Source organism: Crotalus tigris, unplaced genomic scaffold (genome assembly GCF_016545835.1).
Source record: "Crotalus tigris isolate CLP2741 ecotype Arizona unplaced genomic scaffold, ASM1654583v1 scf7180000019147.1630427, whole genome shotgun sequence".
NCBI lineage: Eukaryota > Metazoa > Chordata > Lepidosauria > Squamata > Viperidae > Crotalus > Crotalus tigris.
In genome coordinates, this window is record NW_024097401.1 from 1,397,628 (window position 1) to 1,419,696 (window position 22,069).

At 40.8% G+C, this 22,069-nt stretch overlaps 1 protein-coding gene across 6 annotated transcripts in view; it reads left to right on the forward strand.

Annotated features, from left to right (window-relative positions):
* GBF1 (golgi brefeldin A resistant guanine nucleotide exchange factor 1) overlaps positions 1 to 16,021 on the forward strand; it is a 123,038-nt gene extending 107,017 nt beyond the window's left edge. For 5 of the 6 annotated variants that reach the window (XM_039360044.1, XM_039360043.1, XM_039360046.1 and 2 more), the window contains exons 34-40: positions 1,384 to 1,534; positions 3,454 to 3,584; positions 7,278 to 7,379; positions 8,158 to 8,271; positions 9,638 to 9,815; positions 12,717 to 12,854; positions 14,824 to 15,095. In XM_039360044.1, the coding sequence (XP_039215978.1) occupies positions 1,384 to 1,534; positions 3,454 to 3,584; positions 7,278 to 7,379; positions 8,158 to 8,271; positions 9,638 to 9,815; positions 12,717 to 12,854; positions 14,824 to 15,095 (1,086 nt within the window). Of the gene's footprint in view, positions 1 to 1,383; positions 1,535 to 3,453; positions 3,585 to 7,277; positions 7,380 to 8,157; positions 8,272 to 9,637; positions 9,816 to 12,716; positions 12,855 to 14,823 lie in introns of all 6 variants that reach the window. The other variant, XM_039360042.1, reaches the window with a different exon arrangement.
* Positions 16,022 to 22,069: the final 6,048 nt, after the last annotated feature.

Sequence of the window (22,069 nt, forward strand, 5' to 3'; positions counted from 1 at the left end):
CCCCACGCACGCCAGCAACCCTCCCTGCGCCCGCCGGCCTCCCACCTCCCACCCCTGGCCCTCTTTTACTTACATTTTTAGTAGTTGCTCAGCAGGGAGGGGTGGAAATTTCCAGACAGCTCGCCTTCGCTGCAGACAACTTGCAGCACCGTTTGCAGAATGGGACTTTTGGCGGGCTCAGCAGGGCAGAGACAGCCTGGACAATTCCTATTGGCTTTTGAAAGCCAATAGAATTAGACTCTATTCAAGAGAGTCTATTCTATTGGCTTTCAAAAGCCAATAGAATAAAAGGGAGTAGCACAGCTAAGGAAAAGGGGGAAAAAATGGCGGACTGCATTGTTTGGTGACCTCCGTGAAATGGTCGTTTGACCCCAAATGGGGTCCCGACCCACAGGTTGAAAACCGCTGCTCTAAAAGGTTCACCATCACTGTTCTAACCCATGCAATATACAGGTCCTCTGTGGTTGCAATTGTTTTTTCTGCAGTCCTTTCTATCCGTTGAAGTCTGTGCCTGTCCTGTTTGGTTGCTGTACTAAACAAGACAGTTATAGAAGTACAAATGACAAATTCAATAATAATTCTTCTGCAGAACTGTTAACAACAGCTCCTGGGGCAGTCCGAACTTTCTGGCTTGATGCAGGAAGAACATTCTTTGTTGTGCCTTTTTAATGATAGTTTGAATGTGAGGTGTCCATTTATGCAACATCCCAGAAAAGTATTCTTAATAAAAACTATGCAGGAGGAACTTTGAAATGCAATGCAATCTGAAAATACTTTCAGTACATAGTTTGGTATTTTTGCTTTTTAAAAAATGCATTTGGCATTCATTCTGCAGACACCCTGGATCTTTATTTTATTGTGTCTGCTGAGACTTCATAACTTTTTCTTTCTGGGAGAGTGTATTTTATTTTCATATAAAATGAATAGGAAGAGAAAACTTCATCCTAAATATACAGATAGTCCTCGACTTACAACCCCAGATTTCCACTGCTCCATTTTACAACTTTTGTTATCAAAGTTGTTAAACGAATCACTGCAGTTACTACGTTAGTAACATGGTTGTTAAATAAATCTGGCTTCCCGATGGATACGCCTGTGAGAAGGTCGCAAACGATGATCACATGACCCCGGGATATTGTAACTATCATATATATGAGCCGGTTGCCGAGTGTCTTGAATTGTGATCGTGTGACCTTGGGGATGCTGCAACAGTCCTAAGTATGAAAAATGACCTTAAGTCACTTTTTTCCAATGCCGTTGTAACTTCAAACGCTCACTCAACAAAAGGTTGTAAGTCGAGAACTGCCTGTAGTGAAGTTTTTATTTATTTATTTTATAAAAGAGGTTAAAAAAGCTAAACTTTTTACCTTACTTCTTTTACAGCTATTGGATCTAATGCACACCCTTCATACACGAGCTGCTACCATCTACAATTCTTGGGCAGAAGAGCAGCATCATCTGAAAATTTCGGAGAAGAAAATAGAAGCAAATTCTCGAGCCTTATGGATCAATTGTTGGTGCCCACTGTTGCAAGGTAAAGCACAACCTAGAATATTACAAGTAGTCCTAGACCAGGGTTAGGCCACCTTGGCTCTTTTCTTTATTGAAAATATTTACAGTTTTACAATAAAATACTCCCCCCCTCCCACCCTCCCCATCACCCTCCCCCCCTCCTTCCCAGAGCTGAATACAGGGTTAAAAAAACAAGAAAAAACATACAACTTAAATAAACATCAAGCAATTATAAATACATTCAAAAACAAAATTTTAAATACTTTAACTCCAATACATAAAAACAAAACAAAAGTTCTAATCATTACCCTTAAGCACAGATTATTCAAAAGCTAAATAATACTTTCTAATCTCATATTTATTCTGTATAAAATTCACCCATCTTTTCCACACCAAAATATATTTCTCTTGCGATTGGTCTTTCAGATAAGCCGAAATTTTTGCCATTTCAGATAAATAAGAAACTTTTAAAAACCATTCTTCTAAAGTAGGCAAAGAATCCTTCTTCCAATATTGCCACCTTGGCTCTTTTATGACTCGTGGACTTCAACTCCCAGAATTCCCGAGCCAGCCACGCTGAGGGGAAAGGGAGAGGTTTCCAAGTGGAGGCATGCTGGCTCAGGAATTCTGGGAGTTGAAGTCCACGAGTCATAAAAGAAGCAAGGTTGCCTACCCCTGTCCTAGACTTATAATTGTAATGAAGCTTGTCCATTAGAGTTTTAAGTCATGATGGTCATAAAACAGACCATCACACGATCAATCCAATTTTACATCCTTTTTTCCAGTAGCCATTAAGAAAATCACCACAGTCATTAAGTAAATCCACAGTTGTTAACAACTGCTGTGGTCATTTAAAAAAACCAGTTGTTCTCTATGGGGCATTTTTGCCAAAACCAGAAGTAAATCTGGGTCAGCTGCCAAGTGTCTGGAATACTGTCACATGACCACGGGGAGAGGTGTCCATCTGAACTTCAGAACTGAGTTGTAAATTATCTTAATAATAATAATAAAAATAAAAATTGGAAGGGACCTTGGAGGTCATCGAGTCCAGCCCCCTGCTCAGGCAGGAAACCTTACACCATTTCGGACAAATGGCTGTCCAGTCTTTTCTTAAAAACTTCCAGTGTTGGAGCATTCACCACTTCTGGAGGCAGGCTGTTCCACTGGTTAATTGTTCTAACTGTCAGGAAGTTTCTCCTTAGTTCTAGGTTGCTTCTCTCCTTGATTAGTTTCCCTCCGTTGCTTCTTGTCCGGCCTTCAGGGGCTTTGGAGAATAGCTTGACTCCCTCTTCTTTGGGGCAGCCCCTGAGATACTGGAAGACTGCTATCCTGTCCCCCCTCGTCCTTCTCTTCATTAAACTAGACATACCCAATTCCAGCAACCTTTATATGTTTTAGCCTCCAGTCCCCTGATCATCTTTGTTGCTCTTCTCTGTACTCTTTCTAGAGTCTCAGCATCTTTTTTACATCGTGGTGACCATCTTTGAGATGGGCTGCACCTCACAAGAACTTGGGAGAATGTATCTGGAAAATGACAGGCTCAACCTATCAGAAGGGCTTTAAAATAATAGTTGATGAGGGAGGGTAATCAATATTTTGGATCTTTGGGACTTTATTCCAGCCACGAACTCAAGACAACCAATCAAATAATGAGGTCGAGAGTGAGGAGAAAGAAGAAAAAAACAGATACAAAGCAGGAGAAGCATACTCAGTATCAGCCATAAAGGACTCAAATGCCTATACACTAACTCTCAAAGTTTAGGGAACAAACAAGGTGAACTTGAAGTATTAGTACATGAGAATAAGTATCATATAGTTGCTGTTACTGAAACCTGTGGCATGAAACTCAAGACTGCCATGTTGGATATAAGTTGGATATAAGTTTATTAACCAAGGGTAAATAAATAATTCTTTTTCACACCACTTTTGTCTTCTGTACAGGCATTGCATGCTTGTGTTATGATGCAAGACGACAAGTACGGATGCAAGCACTGACCTACCTGCAGCGGGCTCTTCTTGTGCATGATTTACAAGCTCTCGATGCTTTGGAGTGGGAATCCTGTTTCAATAAGGTAATTGCAAGGAATGCTGTGTGAGGGAATGATTCAGCTTTTCAAAGATAATAAGGATTGGACTCACTCTGATCGCAGGGTCTCAGAAATTTAGGTGGAAGGCAACAATTAGGTTAAAAAAACAACAACCCAAAATTAGAAAGTATTTTTTATGATCAGGCCATGTTTGAGATAGTTTGCTATATATGTGGAATTTATAAAGTTTTGTGCTGTTTATTTGTACTATTGAGGATAACTTACTACTGTCAATGCCGGCGTACAAGGCGACCCGGCGTATAAGACGACCCCCGTCTTTATAGCCGGGCCGCATTCCTAGAACATCGTCTTATACGCCAGAAACTACCAGTATTTCCGCCGTATAAGACGACTCGGCGTATAAGACGACCCCCGTCTTTGGCGCCAATTTCAGCGCTCGCGGAAGTCGTCTTATACGCCGGCATTTACGGTACTTTAGGCACGAGATACTGTGGAATATTTGGATAGAAATCGTTCAGGTAAATAATTGAACAAACTCAGTTTGGTGTGGGATATAAGGATGATCTCAGTTTAATTGCTGCTAGACAAATTGGAGAGGGGAAATTCTACTGTCACTTTGACATTTCAAGTAACCGTGCCAAATGGGAAATTTCCTATTTACTAGTATCAGACAGTATTCCACAGTAGTGTTGCATATTGTAAACGTGAGGTTTGGGTGAAACTTCATCTTACCATTTCAGCAAGTTTAAATTCAAATTTTTTACTTACTGATTTATAAAAATAATAAAGGTGGAATACAAATAAACCCTGTATTGCTTTTATAATTCAAGCTGAACATACCTAATACAGGCAGAACTTAACTTATGAGCACAATTGAGCCCGAGATTTCCAGTACTAAGCCAAGATAGTTATTAAGTAAGTTTTGCCCCATTTTAACAACCTTTCTTGCCGTAGTTGTTCAGTTAGTAACACAATTGTTAGATGAATCTGGCTTCTCCATTGATTTTGCTTGTCAGAAGGTTGCAAAGGGTTGCAACTATATGACCCTGGGGCACGGCAACCGTCATAAATCCACGCCAGTTGCCAGGCGTCCACATTTTGACCATGTGATTGTGGGGTGCTGCAGCAGACGTAAATGTGAAAAATGGCCACACGTCATTCTTTTCAGGGCTGTTGTAACTTCGAAGGTTGTAAGTCAAAAGCTACCTGTACATCTTCATCCTCCTATTTTCTCCAGAGTAACAACTCTCTGAGTTGGGTTGGGCTGAGAGAGAGTGACAGGCCGAAGGTCACCGAGTTGGCTTTCATGGCTAAGATGGGCTTAGAATTGATCGTTTCCTGGTTTCTAGATTGGTGCCTTAACCAGTAGACCAAACTGGCTCTCTTGGCTACGGGATGGGATAACTCGCTGCGGGACAACTCAACAATTCGATTTAATTATTTAAAAAGATTTTTAAAAAATGATTTTAATTTTAGTCCTTCACGTTTTATTTTGTCCCTCCTTTGGCATCCTTTCTTTAATGCAGTGGTTCTCCACCTGTGGGTCAGGACCCCATTTGGGGTCGAACGACCATTTCACAGGGGTCACCAAACTACGCAGTCCGCCATTTTTTCCCCCTTTTCCTTAGCTGTGCCACTCCCTTTTATTCTATTGGCTTTTGAAAGCCAGTAGAATAGACTCTCTTGAATAGAGTCTAATTCCATTGGCTTTCAAAAGCCAATAGGAATTGTCCAGGCTGTCTCTGCCCTGCTGAGCCCGCCAAAAGTCCCATTCTGCAAACGGTGCTGCACCAGTTGAGTAGTCCTCGACTTACGACTGGTTGGGGGTCGCGGCATTAAAAAGGTTGAGAACCACTGCTTTAATGATTCTGCTTGACTATTTCTTCCATATTATTGTAACTCTTGTCCCGCGGTGGGTTGTTCGCAGCAAGTTGGCCATGGTGAATTGCCTAGTGGTGAGTTGGCCGTGGTAGGTTGGCTGTGGCAGGTTGTTGGAGACAACGGAAGAGATTTTTTGTGTTATATAATGCTTTTGCTATGATGTAGTGAACAATACTTAAAGTTTTTAGGCAAAAAAAAGCTCCTGGAGCAGCTTAGAAACATTTTGTAGTAAAGGAAAACAACTGTCAACGCTCCAAATATTGTATATTCTTGCTTTTGACAATATGCAGAATTGTCTGGTAAATATGGGATTAATACAGAGCAGAAGGGGGGTTGGGGGTAAAGCCTGGGAAAGAAAGAGGAAGAAAACCTTTGACCTTCACACTAATTGGATAATGTGAGATATGGAGGCTAATTTAGGGAGGCAATGTGCTGATAATTTAACTGCTCAGAGGAAGAGAACTTAGATCCTAGCATCCCCCCGTTGTGCCTGTGCCGACATTTTGTAACAATAAAAGACGTTTAGGAAAATAAATGCCTGGAAGTTCTTTGGAATGTTTCATTAGCCGGAACCACAATAACAACGTTGGTAATAAACAAGAGAGAGAAGATAGGAAGCAAATTCAGGAAGCAGTTTGAAGTTACAGCTAGAATAAGACAGCTTTGCTGCTGCTGTGGATACAGTCCAAAGGCAGTTGGGCTATCAGAAAATGAAGACTATCCAAATTTCTTTCCTGTCTACCTGCTCTGCAGTCAGGAAGTCCCCTTTCTTACATTCTGAATTATAGCTAAAATTGGAATATAAGCCAAAGAGAGAGACTCATGAACTCAGGTGGATTTCCTGATTCTCCTTGTTAGAGAAAATATACTTCAATTATCTCTTTTTCAAAACTGATGTTTGACCGAGCTGGGAACATTAGTTCCAAAAGTGGAATTCTGCATTCCATATAAGGCTTCATAGGAATTGCACCTTATATCTTTGAATCTCAAAGAGAATCATGGAACCCAAGGCATTTTCCTGAATCTCAAAGAGAATCATGGAACCCAAGGCATTTTGCTAGGGAGAGCATGATTCAACATCTTCTTTCATTGTAAGAAAAAGTAGCCCTAGGGCAGTGGTGGCGAACCTATGGCACGGGTGCCAGAGGCGGCACTCAGAGCCCTCTCTGTGGGCACACGCGCCGTCGCCCCAGTCCTAGGCCTTCAGCTGGGTTTTATAAAACCTTTTTGCTTTAGGCCTCCACCGCCGTGTACAAAAAAAAAAAAGGTTCAATCAATCAGTCAATTTCAACTTCTCACGGCAAAAAAAAAAAAAGATCTTGCAAAGTTGGAATTGATTGATTGAACTTTTTAGTCCCACCCAGTCTGCCGTTACCACTGCAGCCACGCCCAGCCAATGGGCCACACCCACCCGGCACCCAACGATGCATAAGTGGGTTTTGGGTTGCAGTTTGGGCACTCAGTCTCTAAAAGGTTCACCATCACTGCCCTGGAGAGTTGTGGCCATATAAACTGAAGTAAATAACTATATTCTTATGAAATAACTCACTAGCACGATGAATCTCTGATCATAATTCTGATCATAAATTCACTGAATTGTGTACCAAGCAAAATAAGACAAACAAACAAGCCTGAAGTGGAAACTAATAGGAACCAGTGCCTATTTTTAGCCTGTGGGTGGAAATGTAATTTATTAATGCCATTTATCTATCGATGAATCAATCTGCTTCCTCCTCCAGTCTGCCAGGACTTAACTTCTGATTTGCTTGCAGCCTGCATACAGTATTAGAGTTTTCTTTCTTAAGTATTAGCAAATTCCCTGTCTTGGATCACTAGGTTCTGTTTCCTTTGTTGACCAAACTTCTGCAAAATATTAGCCCAGCAGATATTGGAGGAATGGAGGAAACCAGAATGAGAGCTTCAACTCTACTCTCCAAGGTATAAAAGACTATTTCTCTTTTCAGAGGGTGATTTCTGATTGAATTGTAATGATTCCCGTGATTAAGCTGAAGGAAATGAAAATTGGATGCAGTTTCCAGAATTTAACCCAGTCCCAACAGATTCTGTCACTGAAGAACTAAAAGCTGGGGTGTCAAATTCCCGGTCCACGGACCGGATGCATAATGCGGAAGCTGCGCCCGCCCCATTGCGGGCAATGGCAAAACCATCCCGATACGTTGCGCGACATCACGTGAGACGTCGCAAGTTTGACATGTCTGAACTAAAGCAAATTTGTTTAGTTTTATCAGAGCACTTACGGGACTGGAAAACTGCCTCGCAGCTTCCTTTGGGAGGCAATGCAAGTTTTTAAAAAAGATTCAGCATTTTTTGCTACAAGCTTGCCATTTAAATACACCCCTTTAATTGTTTCTATTGTCCCTATAAAATTCACCGAGGAACTTTTTTCAGCTTTAAAGGACTAGGTATGTTTTCTGTGAAGTTGTAAAAATTTTACTCCAGAATTTAAAATGAAAGGCTAATTAGGGGGAGTCTTAATTTGATTCTTCATACATTTACCCTGAAAATTTTGTGCCACGTTCTTAATTGGCACTACTAATTTCACTCAGTTTTTTAATTTTTTTTATTAAGAATAAAGAACAGTGTGCCACTTGGTCAAACTGATATTGGTAAAAAAAATTTTTTTAATATCACATGAAAATCACCATGGACAAGACTTTTACATTCCTGCTGAATCCTTAAAATAAATTCTGTTTAGGTCTTCTTGCAACATTTGTCCCCACTCCTCTCTCTCCCGACATTTGCTGCTTTGTGGCTGACAATATTGGATTTTATGGACAAATACATGCACGCTGGCTCCAGTGACTTGTTGGTAAGTAAATCCTTGCTATCCTTAATTGCTAGTAGCTCTCTTTGCAAGGTCCAATTTTTTACTTCTCCAATTTCTCAATGGCATGTGAAGACCAAAGTTGCCAGGCAGGAAAAAACATATAACAAGGCCATGCAGCCTTAATCCCAGATTAAGTACCACATTTATGTCTGGGAACCCATTCATAAAAATTCGGGAGTCAGGATTAATAATAAATGCACTTTTAATTAACAAATGATTTAATTCATTCTGTCCCAGTTCTCTTCTCTCCTTTCTCCATGCTGTAAATCAGTGTTTCCCAAACTTGACAATTTTAAGGCATGTGGACTTCAGCTCCCAGAATTCCACAGCCAGCAACACTGGCTGTGGAATTCTGGGAGTTGAAGTCCACATGCCTTAAAATTGTCAAGTTTGGGAAACACTGCTGTAAATGCACAGAATTACACATTACAGTACTTTCTGTTATTCTCAGCTAGGTAACAAAATTCTCACTCCTTCATAAGCAGATGTGATAGCAATATCCATTGCAGAAATGCACTCTGCTTGGAAAAAAAATAAAGAGGAGAAAAGTGGAGTGTGGCCAGAAGTGTTTTCAGCTTCAAAGATGGGAAATTAACCTTTTGTTTTGTTTCAAAGCAAGCAAAGAAACAACCAAGATAAAGAGATTGTGATAGATCACTTTCCTCCTGTTCCCATCCAGTTGAAATAGAGTCTCAAAATGATCAAAGAAAAGAATGGTTTTCTATTGAGATCTCTATTATACCTTTTCATTCACTGCCTATTGGGTGATAATCTCAGGAATCAAAAATATTTTGTTCCATGTGTCATCCCAGGAATCATGGTAAAGAAGCAATTTGGTCTATACAGCAATGAGGCTATATCTAAGGTAAAAGAGAACAAAAAGAGGATTTTAACATTGTATTAAGATTTCAAACATGGCAGGCAGTATGAGAGGGGCAATGGAGACTGCTGCTGCTGGCAGGAGCAGATCGTCTTAAGTGCCAAACCAAAATTCAGGACAGCAGACACAACTAAAACGTATTGTCAATACATTTATCATAAAATAGCATAAGGACAAATTGTTAAAACCGTCTAACTTTGGATGTAAATGAGGTTTCATGAAAAACAGACAAGTAACTAATATTGTACTGTTGTCAGGTACTGCTGCAGCTCTGTCCCATTTCTTGGCAATTCAAGCAAAGTTGTAGAGTTAGCTGTAGAAAGATGCCAAGTATTCATTTGTTCTAAAGTTCAATTCCAAGTAATAACATTCGTTTCTTGCCTCAAAATTCAGTGGCAATTTTGCAGGAGTCTCTGGGGCCATCCTTTTCAGTAAGCTGCAGACCCATAAATATGTTTTGTCTTCCAGCTAGAAGCTATCCCTGAATCACTGAAGAATATGCTGCTAGTAATGGACACAGCTGGGATATTCCATAATGCTGATTCACGAACAGGCTACTCAGATCTATGGGAAATCACCTGGGAGCGCATAGACTGCTTTTTGCCAAAACTACGAGATGAGCTCTTCAAACAGACAGTCATTCAAGGTATGTATTCAGAAGCCCATATAGAGCCCTTGGGCCTTAGAGTTAAATGGTCCTTTCTAGACCAAGACTTTGAAAGAGGCTACTATTTGAATTTTGGAAAGCCACAAGCCAAGGCCAGGAATAACAATTTCCTTTTTATCACCTTCCCAAATTTAATTTGTTTTTATATATCTATATATTTCATCTTTATCAAATTTCAACATCCAACATTAAAATACTAACATAAAAGGAAAAGGGACTAGCAAAACAAAAATGACCAAAAATTATAGATCAGATATAATCAGTGGTAGGATTCAAATACCTGAAGATCCAGTTCTCTGCGTGGATGCAGGCCTGGGCCTCCGAGGCCTAGAATGGACTTCTGGAAGTGACATCCATGCATTTCCTGTGGGCTGTTCTAGACCTGGGAGGCCTCCTCCAAAGCCTAGAACAGACTTCCAGAAGTGACATCAACACATTTCTGACGGGCCGTTCTAGGCCAGGGAGACTTCCTCCAGGCCTCTGAGGCCTAGAAGGACTTCCAGAAGCAGCATGGGTTCAGCCGGTTCTCTGAACTCAACAAAATTTAGCTACCGGTTCTACTGAACCGGTGCAAACCGGCTGAATCCCACCACTGGATCTAATAAAAATGACCTCCAACTTTCTTTTAGTGCAAAGATTATAACAATACAACCACCTCCTCCAAATTTAAACAAATAACCCCAATCTATAAAATATTTTAAAATACTAATAAAAAAACGTACTGTAGGAGATGACCAGGCTGAGCTGGAGAAAGTACGTCATCAATTTGGAGTCCGCACCCACAAAATATTTAAGTCCAGCCCTCCTTGAATTCCATTGACTCTTATGTACCCCCAATTTGCCTTAACCGTCAGTAGTTCAGATTCTTGTTTAGAGATAGCGTGGAATAAATTTGCACCCAGTTGAACAATCAGATTCCTGATTTCTTACTAAAAAAAAAAATCATAAATTTTCTTAATTTTATCTAAGACGTAGTAAATTATGAAATGTAAATAACCTTATATTTAAAAAGCTGTATTACGTTAGCTAAAATTTACTCCTATAAAGGATATTGAACACACACTATGTACAGGTAGCCGTTAGTTAACAACATTTAATTGGGACCAGAATTTCCACATCTAAGCAATGCTATCATAAAGCATGGTATCATGTGACTATATCATTTACTGATGGCAACCCTGGCACTCTTAGATGATTAAATGAGGATCGTAGGTCATTAAGTGAATCCCAAGCAAAGCACTGCATGAGCACTGTGGGGCCAGGGGTTGCTGCTGTGGGCAGGAGAGGGTATCTGAGTGGCCCACGAGGTGCAGTGTGAGTGCAGCAGAGCCAGGTTGCCTGCGCTTTGCGATCGTTCAGTGCCAGTTTGTCATAGACCCTGGGACAGGGGTAGGCAACCTTGGCTCTTTTATGACTCGTGGACTTCAACTCCCAGAATTCCTGAGCCAGCCACGCTGAGGGGAAAGGGAGAGGTTTCCAAGCTGAGCCATGCTGGCTCAGGAATTCTGGGAGTTGAAGTCCACGAGTCATAAAGCAGCCCAGGCCTAGGCCAGAGATAGGTAACCTTGGCTCTTTTATGACTCGTGGACTTCAACTCCCAGAATTCCTGAGCCAGCATGGCTCAGCTTGGAAACCTCTCCCTTTTCCCTCAGCATGGCTGGCTCAGGAATTCTGGGAGTTGAAGTCCACGAGTCATGAAAGAGCCAAGGTTGCCTACCCCTGCCCTGGGGGAGAGTGGAAGAGAGGTGGATGTTTGGGGGAAAGTGAAACTGATGGAAAGAAGCATGCCTCTCAAGAGATGACTCCGGAAGATTGCTTCCATGGGAGAGGAATGTAACCGCAAGAGGGACTGCTTCAAAAACATCTCTTTTAAAACTGATTGGACCAACAAGGGGAAGTGTTTGGGAAGGAAAAGTTATACCTAGGAATTTGGTGCACGAACCTCGGTTCTGGCTTTGCTGTACTGTAATCCACTTGACCTCTAGTAAACTATACCGTTCTCAACCAATGGAGTCAAGGATTGTTCTTACTTAAAGGTATAAGCTGAGGCAGGGCTAACGCAGGGATTGCTGCAACAAGGTAGGGGAGGGTATAAGTGACTAACTGAAATAACTTGCAACCTTCCCAGATAGTTTCCCAACAGAGTTTGCTTGTGGGAAGTCAGCAGGGAAAGTTGCAAATGGCGATCACATGACTGCAAGAAACGGCAGCTGTTGTAATGGTTGTGAACGGTTGCCAAGCGTTCAGATTGTGATCAGACGACGTTGGGCATGTTGGGACAGCCAGAACTTTTGAGAACCAGTCAACATACCACTTGTCTAGCACCCTCATAACTTTGAATGGTCCCTGTAGCTATAGCTTTGATTTTTGTCATCAAACAAGTTTTAATGTATATGTATTAGGGCAGTGGTTCTCAACCTGTGGGTCAGGACCCCATTTGGGGTCGAACGACCATTTCACGGGGGTCGCCAAACAACGCAGTCCGCCATTTTTTTCCCCCTTTTCCTTAGCTGTGCTACTCCCTTTTATTCTATTGGCTTTTGAAAGCCAATAGAATAGACTCTCTTGAATAGAGTCTAATTCTATTGGCTTTCAAAAGCCAATAGGAATTGTCCAGGCTGTCTCTGCCCTGCTGAGCCCGCCAAAAGTCCCATTCTGCAAACGGTGCTGCACCAGTTGAGTAGTCCTCAACTTACGACCGGTTGGGGGTCGCGGCATTAAAAAGGTTGAGAACCACTGTATTAGGGTGTTTTAATGTGTTTAATGGTTTGTGATGCAGATACATAATGTTACGTTGTGCAGATACATAAGCAGCCATAGTCGGAATGCAGCCTTATTTGAGGGTCGTTTATCATACTGCTGCTTGCTGCTTTTCTTTAGATCCAGTTTCTACCTTACCAGTAGAAGTACACTCTCCAAAATCATCAATATCTGCTCAGAGACATTCTTCTGGAGAGGATTCCAGACCACCTACTCATTCAGCATCCTCTGAGAAGACTCCAGAACTGGCAGCCAGTGGTAGGATTATATTTTCTACAAGATGGACGATGAATATAAGAACAGAGTAAAGAAAGAAAGAAAATAACCAAAAATAAGTTTCTGTCTCTGATTGCTCATAATCACGTAGTTAAATAATAGGGAAATATGCAGGCAAGGAGGAATCATTCGTTTTATCCTTCCGCAAAATTTGCACTCTGCTTTTCCTTAAAATAGTTTTGAGCAAGTGTTTTCAAGGTACTTAAGAAGCAAAATCCAAAGCTCAAATTCAGAGCATGAAAAACAGATAAACCTTTAAAATCCAGTCCAATAGAATAGAACCCCCCCCCCTTTTTACAGGGACTATAACAAATTGGGCCAACATATCTGCCTGATAGTGGAAAGTCATCAGAGAAGTAGCCTTTCCCTGGAAGGCAAGGTTGAGTTAAATTAAAGGATGCAAATAAAATGGTTTTGAAGTGAGGTGTGAAATGGATAAGAGAGATATGCCTAGGTCTACGAATAGCATATACTGTAAGAATGGATATATCAAAACCTATTTGCTGAGCATGTGAGAATCATATAGTTAAAGTAACATAGACAAGCTGCTTATGCTCATTAACAAGTCCACTTCATCAGATGCAAAGAATGGCTAGACTGATGGGATTTAAATTTATACTGGAATGGAATGGAATGGAATGGCAAAGGCAAAGGCAAAGGCAAGGAAGATAGCTGTTTATGAAGATGCAGGTCAACAGGTGAGAAAGGCTATGAGAACTTTAACAACTTGATGACCATCCCTATATTCCCCCTACCTCACCCCTGTTTAAATCCTTAAACAGTCACTCTGTGTATCTGATAGAATAGAATGGAATGGAATAGAATAGAATAGAATAGAATAGAATAGAATAGAATAGAATAGAATAGAATAGAATAGAATAGAATAGAATAGAATAGAGCTGGAAGGTACCTTGGAGGTCTTCTAGTCCAGCCCCCTCCCACCTGCTCAGCAGGACAACCTATACCAGTGATGGCGAACCTTTGAAAGACTGAGTGCCCAAAAACCGGCCCCATCTGCCCCCACTCCAGTCCCGCTCCGCCCCCAGCCCAGCCCCACCCACCCACAGGGCCACCCACTGCCTCCACCGCCCGCCGCAGATTGCCCAGGTGGCCCAGCAGTGCCATGGTGGCCATGCCCTCCACCAGCACCCTGCAGCATCATCTGCATGTGATGGGGCACAAGGGCGGAGTCTTGTCCCTGCTGCCCGGCTGCCATGTCCTTGGCTGTGCTTAGGGGCAACTCTCCTCTGGGGGGGCTGCTGGTGAGGAGGGGGCCATGGGGGGGGTAAGGCTGGGGTGACAGTGTGAGTGCCCACAGAGAGGGCTCTGAGTGCCGCTCTGGCACTCGTGCCATAGGTTCGCCACCACTGACCCATACCATCTTAGATAAGTGACTATCCAGTCTCTTCTTAAAAACCTTTAGTGATGGAGCGCCCACGATTTCTGAAGGCAAGCTGTTCCACTGGTTAATTGTTCTCACTGTTAGGAACGTTCTCCTTAATTCCAGGTTGCTTCTCTCTTTGATCAGTTTCCAACCATTGTTTCTCGTCCTTCCATCTGCTGCTTTGGTGAACAACCTGGCCCCCTCTGCCTTGTGGCAGCCCCTCAAATACTGGGATACTGCTATCATGTCACCCCTATTTCTTCTTTTCTTTAGACTAGCCATTGGTGAGCTGCAGCTCACCAATGCTTGTGCTTTTTAATAAAACCCGTTAGTGAGAAAAGGAGCCAACAGACTTCTGATTTTCGCCACTGCAGACTATCACCCCTCTCCTATAACGTCTACAAAGTTTACATGGAAATTGTACAAGAAAACCCCATTGCAGGCACGAACACTCAAATTCTAAGGACATAGAAGAGCCCAGGACAAATTGGGTGAAATTTGGGGAAAGTGATAGAGACTTAATGTCCCTCATATAAAAATGAGAAGTCTGTTATCTTTTTTCTGCAGATTCTGAGAATCCCTGCATTTCCAGTCACTTTGGATCACATTTTGCCTCTCTAGCAGCACCCGGGAAGATGAACCTGGCTACAGATATTCCTTCGGCAGTGGCCCAGCAGCCTCTTATTCTTCAGCCACTAGCTTCCACCTTGCAGGTGGGAGTGCCACCTTTGTCTCTACCTATAATTCTGAACCCAGCTCTCATAGAGGCAACCTCCCCCGTGCCCCTTTTGGCTACCCAGCAGTCTACCGACTCCATCGCAATTTCTGAAATAAATTAATGGGAAACGGGAGAGGAACGTTGGATTCTGAACATGCTATGTCCACTAGAGAAGGTCCTACGCGGAAGAGTAGCATCCCAAAGTAAATATCCTAAGCTGACAATCTCCCCAGGTAGTTTAGTGCAGGGACTGGCAGCTCCTTCCTGCTTTAAAGTTAACATTTTCAGTAGAGGCCTGCTTTGATTCCTTTCCGAATGGAGCAAGGAGGCCAGATACGGTAAGAATCAAGCAAAGAAATGTCCAATGTCTGTATCCGTACTTTGCTTCACGGTCAGCATTCCTGGCATAGTTTATTTGGGAACCGTTCTTTTCACTCTTGACTCTTCAGTGATTTAGGCTTGTCGTTTTGCCAGAGTAAAGTGAGTTCTCTGTGAGGACGAGAAGGGTCGCTGGACAATATTTGAAACTGGAAAAGCTGCATCTGAAATAAAAGAAAGAAAACAACAATACCAGATTGCTGTGTAAGCTTCATTAGGGTTAGTATTTTAAAAATGCTGAGTGCCTCGCAGGCATTCCAATCTAGTCTTCGCTACTTCCCGTCAAAAGGTACTGACGTGAAGTGAAGACCTTCTGCAATAGGCAAAAAATAGCCTCTCCTACGCGTCCTTCAGGAATGGACTGCAGAATGTTTTTTCCCTATCTTTTTTGCAGTCTTTCACTTAGGAGAGGCCATTTCTTTCCTGTATGAGCCCAGAAATAAGATGTGTTTCAACTAGGGCTTCCACCTTACCTGCCAGGCTAAAATCCTCTACACCCACTGCAGAATCCCATTGGGAACTGAAGCCAGTGCCTACAATGGGTGATCGTGTGTGAGCGGTGCATGTGGATTTGGGGGTGTGTGTGTATGTGAGTATGTATGTCTGTGTGTGTATATAGAGAGTTAAATTGATTTGTTATGATGGAATAAAAATCGCCTGTAAATGAAATATGGCTTAGATGTTTATTTTATTACATGTCAAATATGTTGCCTTTTTATTCTAGATTGCTTTGGAAAATTAGAGATTATCACTATTGGCCTATTACAGTGTTTCCCAAACTTGACAATTTTAAGGCATGTGGACTTCTACTCCCAGAATTCCACAGCCAGCATTGCTGGCTGTGGAATTCTGGGAGTTGAAGTCCACATGCCTTAAAATTGTCAAGTTTGGGAAACACTGGCCTATTATGAAGAATCAGCCTTTTTGAAACAAGAGAGTAATATATAGGGGTGTGTGTGTGTGTGTGTGTGTGTGTGTGTGTGTGTGTGTTTGAATCATTGTTGACTCCTGGCAGTTTCCTGGACTAGTCCTTGCAGTTTCTTAGGAAAATTTTGGAATTGGTTTGCTCTTGCCTGCTTGAGAGGACATGACTGACTCAGCGTCACCCAACTGGCTTTGTGCCCAAGGAGCAACTGGCTACAATGCCACTCCCATTTCACCCCAGTCCCCTCACCACCACCAGTACAGGTGTTCGGCCTCTGCTGGCTCTCCCTTCTCTAGCGCTGGTCCCTTGTTATTTCTCCCCTGCCCCTTCCTGCTGGATGATTTGCCCAGGGACATTTGTTTTCAGCTAATTTGCAGTACAGGACAATTAGCCGCACCTCCCGGCAGCCAACATAATTTAATAAGATTAAATTATTAAATAATTAAATTATTAAATTTTGCCCAATATGAATAAAATTTTGAATAAAATTTTGCCCAATATGAAAGAAAGATACAATTCCGACAATATCTGATTGGGAACTTAAACTTGGAGAATATGCAGCAGTGCGAATCCACTTGAGAGACAGTCAAGCAAAAAAAACACCGCTGAGGTAATCTTCATTTGAAGTCTTTACCCTATGGAAGGCAAAGTGAAACAAGAACTGGCCAGTCAACAGGAATGACTGCAAAATGCAATAGGGCAGTGGTTCTCAACCTGTGGGTCGGGACCTCATTTGGGGTCGAACGACCATTTCACGGGGGTCACCAAACAATGCAGTCCACCATTTTTTCACCCTTTTCCTTAGCTGTGCTACTCCCTTTTATTCTATTGGCTTTTGAAAGCCAATAGAATAGACTCTCTTGAATAGAGTCTAATTCTATTGGCTTTCAAAAGCCAATAGGAATTGTCCAGGCTGTCTCTGCCCTGCTGAGCCCGCCAAAAGTCCCATTCTGCAAACGGTGCTGCACCAGTTGAGTAGTCCTCGACTTACGACCGGTTGAGTAGTCCTCGACTTAACGACCGGTTGGGGGTCGCGGCATTAAAAAGGTTGAGAACCACTGCAATAGGGGAAATCCCAAAAGTAAGAGATTTTACACAATCCTCTAATTAAGGGACTGGCATGCTAGAAACCACACAAACAATTGAAGCCCCATCCATGGGATGCAGGCAGCGCACGAAACCAGGCCCCCTCTCTCCACAGAACTGGTCTCTGGTGCCCAAAAGGTTGGTGTCCATTGCTCTAATTCTCTTAAAAGGCAATAAAAAGACACATTTATTTTAATTTATTTATTAAATTCATATGCCACTCATGTCTTTGATAGAGTGACTGATTGCAATAGTTATTACGTGCATCAGACAGCATCAATTTTATCGCTAAACCCATAAAACATAAAAAGTGACAAAATTCTTTATCAGCCTAATAGAAAAGTCAAGGTTTTTCTTACATTGTTTCTCCTTTGATTTTAAAAAAACCAAGTAACCCAAATATTAGCAATAGCTGCTACTACGTATGATAGGAAAAATGATTACGTTTCATACTAGGCCTGAATCAGGCCTCAACTAGGCCTGAATAATTAATATCATATGGTTGAAAAATAAAACCTAACACAAAAATGCTTTACTTCACATGGAGAAATCACAAAATCAATTTTTCATATAAATCTCTTATAAACTTTAAAAGACATTATTAAAATAGCAAATATGTAAAAGAAAGTAGTGCAATATATGTTTTTCCTCACATACTAATTCAGATGAAAAAATAGAGGGCAATGTCACCAATTGATCCTATTGAAGCACAAGAAATGGCCAAGCTTTAGCCATTCAATGAAATAGAAATATCACAATCAGAAGTGTTTACACTGAACTTTCAAAGTGAAGGACAGATAATGATCCATAGCAAGGGGCCATCAGAACAGATTTTACCCAAAAGGAGATTTTCCAGCACAAGAGAATGCAAGCAAACCTTGATAGACACTTTAACAGGAAAAAAAATTGGAAATGACATGTCCTCCCAGATCTTAAATTCACTTCAAAGATAAGAAATAACATTAGTTATTCACTTCAACAAGGAGAGCAGTGAATGATTTACTATCTTCTACTCCAGTGAAAACTCAAAATGCAGTCAGGACATTCACAAAATGGAGTGAATCTGACAGTTTTCTAACTAGCTTGTAAGAAAATAGAAGTAGCAGTTTTTTTCCCCCAAAGCTTCAGTTGAGGTAAAAAGACAGCAAATCCATCTAGCAGGATCTGCAGTTGCTTAATAGCTTCCTACAGAAATTCCAGAAATGAACCATTTTGCCGCAGCCTCTCATCCATGTAAAGAAATCTAAAAATGGACAGATTAGGAAATTCCAAAGTCCTTTAAGCACTTCAGTGTTTAGATCATGATCTGGAATAAAACCATGATAGTATAAAAGATGTAGCATTTTGCAGGCAGAAAGTGGAACCAAACTCAGAAATTCCAGTCAGAATTGTGGTTGGTTGGCAACTGAATACGGGAACATTTCAACATTTCACTGAGCTCTGGTGGCATAGTAGTTAGAATGCAGTATTGCAGGCTAACTCTGTCCACAGCCTGGAGTTTGATCCTGGCAGACACAAGGTTGACTCAGCCTTCCATCCTTCCAAAGTTGATAAAATGAGGACCCAGATTGTTGGGGCAAAATGCTGACATTGTAAACTGCTCAGAGACTGCTGTAAAGCACTGTGGGGCAGTATATGTCTAAGTCAGACATGTCAAACTCGCGACGTATTGGAACTTTTTCCCTCATTGCCGGCAATGGGGTGGGCGCGGTTTCCTCGTGATGCGTCCGGCCGACGGGCCAGCAGTTTGACACTCCTGGTCTAAGTGCTATTGCTATTTAAAGGAGAAGATGCAAACCTATCAGCTGCTGCAAGGGATTATTTGCTTTTTACTGGAAGAGTTCTTGATCCCCCTCAAGTGGAGGAATGTCACCAAGTTGTGGGAATGCACTTTTGACGCTTCCATGCTTTAAAAATAAATGTCACACAGAATTTAATTCAAATGAGAAAGCAGTCTTAGATATTTAACGTATGGACTCATACTACTCAAAAATTTTGGATCCTCTACGCTTAAGGTTTCTAGTTCAATTTTATCCAAATCAGAATAGATTTTTAGTAATATGGGTGGAATTGTTTATACTCTCATTAATTTATTCTATTTTGTTCATCTTCATTGATATGCTTTGTTTCCAATTTAACAGTGATTTAGCTTTAAAATAATATAATATATTCAGTTATTTATAATTAATGAAGTAGTGTAAAACTTTACGTTTCATTTTATTTGTAAATATTTTGTCCTGATATGTATTTTATTACTTTTTTCTTGCCTTTTTCTTGTTTGTTTGTATATTGTTTGTTTATATATCTTTTTTAAACCATTCAGCAAAAAAAAAAGAAAAGATCATGAGTGGTGCTTGCATCTCTCCCAACTTTCTCACAGTTGAATTTGAATGTATAGTTTCACTACTGTATTATTAATAAAACTGCTATATTATTAAACTTTTACTTAATGATCTACTACTTGATTCTCTAAACATCTCTTTGACCTTTTTTTATGCTTTCACAAAAGCAAATTCATTAAGCTGACTCTATTTGCCTTTTCCCTTTAATTACTTAACAATGACCTTTCGTAACAGTTTTAAAACTAAAATTCTCCTTATCAAACTAATAAATTATATATGGTTAATCTAGTAAGGATTTCTGAGTGAAGAAATATGTGCTGACAGAACAACAGAGTTGGATGGACCGTGGAGGTATTCTAGTCCAATCCCCTGCTCATGCAGGACACCTTACCATTAAAAAAAAAAAAAAGATTGTTCACTTGATGGAGCACCCACAACTTCTGAAGGCACGCTGTTCCTCTGTTAATTGTTTCTACTGTCAGAAAAGTTCTAATTTTCTGTAAAAATGCCAAGAAATTAATTTATCAACTTGATGACTCAAAAAAAGCAGTGATAGACTGCCCCAGCAGTAAGCTGAGAGTAAGATAAACATGACATAGACACATCCCACAAAAATAATGAGCAAATCATGCTATGAAGCACCTCGTAAAGATGAGCTACAGATTTGATTTTGGAGATACTTTTTCTGAAGCTCCTCATGAAAATAGATATGGTGTCACAGGATTGGAGAAGGTAAGTGATATTCTTGTCTTCAAATAACAGGAAAAAAATCTTATTTGAAGAAAAGGTATGCACAAGCAGTTTATTAAGCAGTTAATATGTAACCATTTAAAAATTTTAAAAATCTGTTTTGCTATCGCTAAGTGTCCACATTAAGTGTTTAGGAGACAACTTATAATTAGCATGTGGCCAATTATAGTAAAATACCAATGTGAAAACTAACATTCTATTTCCACAGAAACATCAGACTTGAAAAAAGAGACATGGAATCATGTTCTCCATGGCAAGTAGAAGTATCTGAGGAGATAGTCCAAGATATAATTTGCAATTGTTTGGGGGCTCATTAAAACAAATTACAAATCCCCATTTAGATATTAAGCTTCCCTTCTCCAACAAACATCAAATTGTAAATGAGACACATAATCATTTTCACCCTAGCAAGTAGAAACAAGATAACCACTTGGTTTTGGAATCCATTCTTTATCTGGCGAGATAGTCCAAAATATAACTTGGAATTGTTTTGAGACTTATTATAGTGAAAGCTGAATTCCTATTTAGCCACTGCATTTCCTTTTCAGAAAAACATACAATTTAAAGAACAGACAGGTAATCATGTCCCTGGAAAGGAGGACCAGAAAACCACTTAGTTTCTGGATTTACTTTCTCTGAGGAGATATTCCAAGTCATAACCTCCAATAGATAAGGGGCCAATTATAGTGAATGCTGAATTCCCACTTTCACTTTTCAGATAAATATCAAATATGAAAAAAAAAACCATGTAATCATATTCTTCCTTGCCAGAAGAAGGAAAACCACTTGGTTTCAGGATACACACTTTATCTGAGGAGATAGTCAAAGGCATAACTTGCAATTGCCAGGAGTCCACTTATAAACAATACTGAATGGCAATTCGGGCACAAAGCTTCATGTTTGACCCAAATATCAAATTTGAAATACATGTAACCATTTTCTCCCTGGCCAGGAGAAGCAGGAAAATCACTTGGCTTCAGGATTTGCTCTTTGTCCAAGGAAATATTTCAAGTCATAACTTAGCAATTGCCTTAGGTCAATTATACTGAAAGGAAAATTCCCATCTAGGTATTAAGCTTCCCATTTCAGAAAAACATGAAATTTGAAAAACAGACATAATCAGGTTCACCCTGGCATGGGGAAGTAGGAAAGCTGCTTGTTTTCAGGATCTTTCTCTGAGAACATAATCCAAGGCATAACTTGTAATTGCTAGGAGGCCCATCTTGGCGAATGCCGGATTCCCATTCAGCCAGAACTTGAGACAGACATTGAATTTGAAAAAAAAATACATGTAATCATATTCTCCCTGGCCCGGAAAAGCAGGAAAACCAGCAGTTTTCAGAACCCGTTTATTATGTGAGCAGAAAATCAAAGGCATAACGTCTAATTGCTAGAAGCCAATTATAACCGATGCTGGAGTTATGCCTTTGTCTGCTCCTCAGACAAAGAGCAAATCCTGAAAACTAGTGCTTTTCCTGCTTCAAGCCAGGAAATAATCAGATTACATGTCTGTTTTTCAAATTCAATGTTTGGCTCAAAAGTGAAGCTTAGTGCTATATTTGGAATTCAGCATTTGTCATTCAGGTAATCCCTGAGTTACAAGGGTTCACTTAG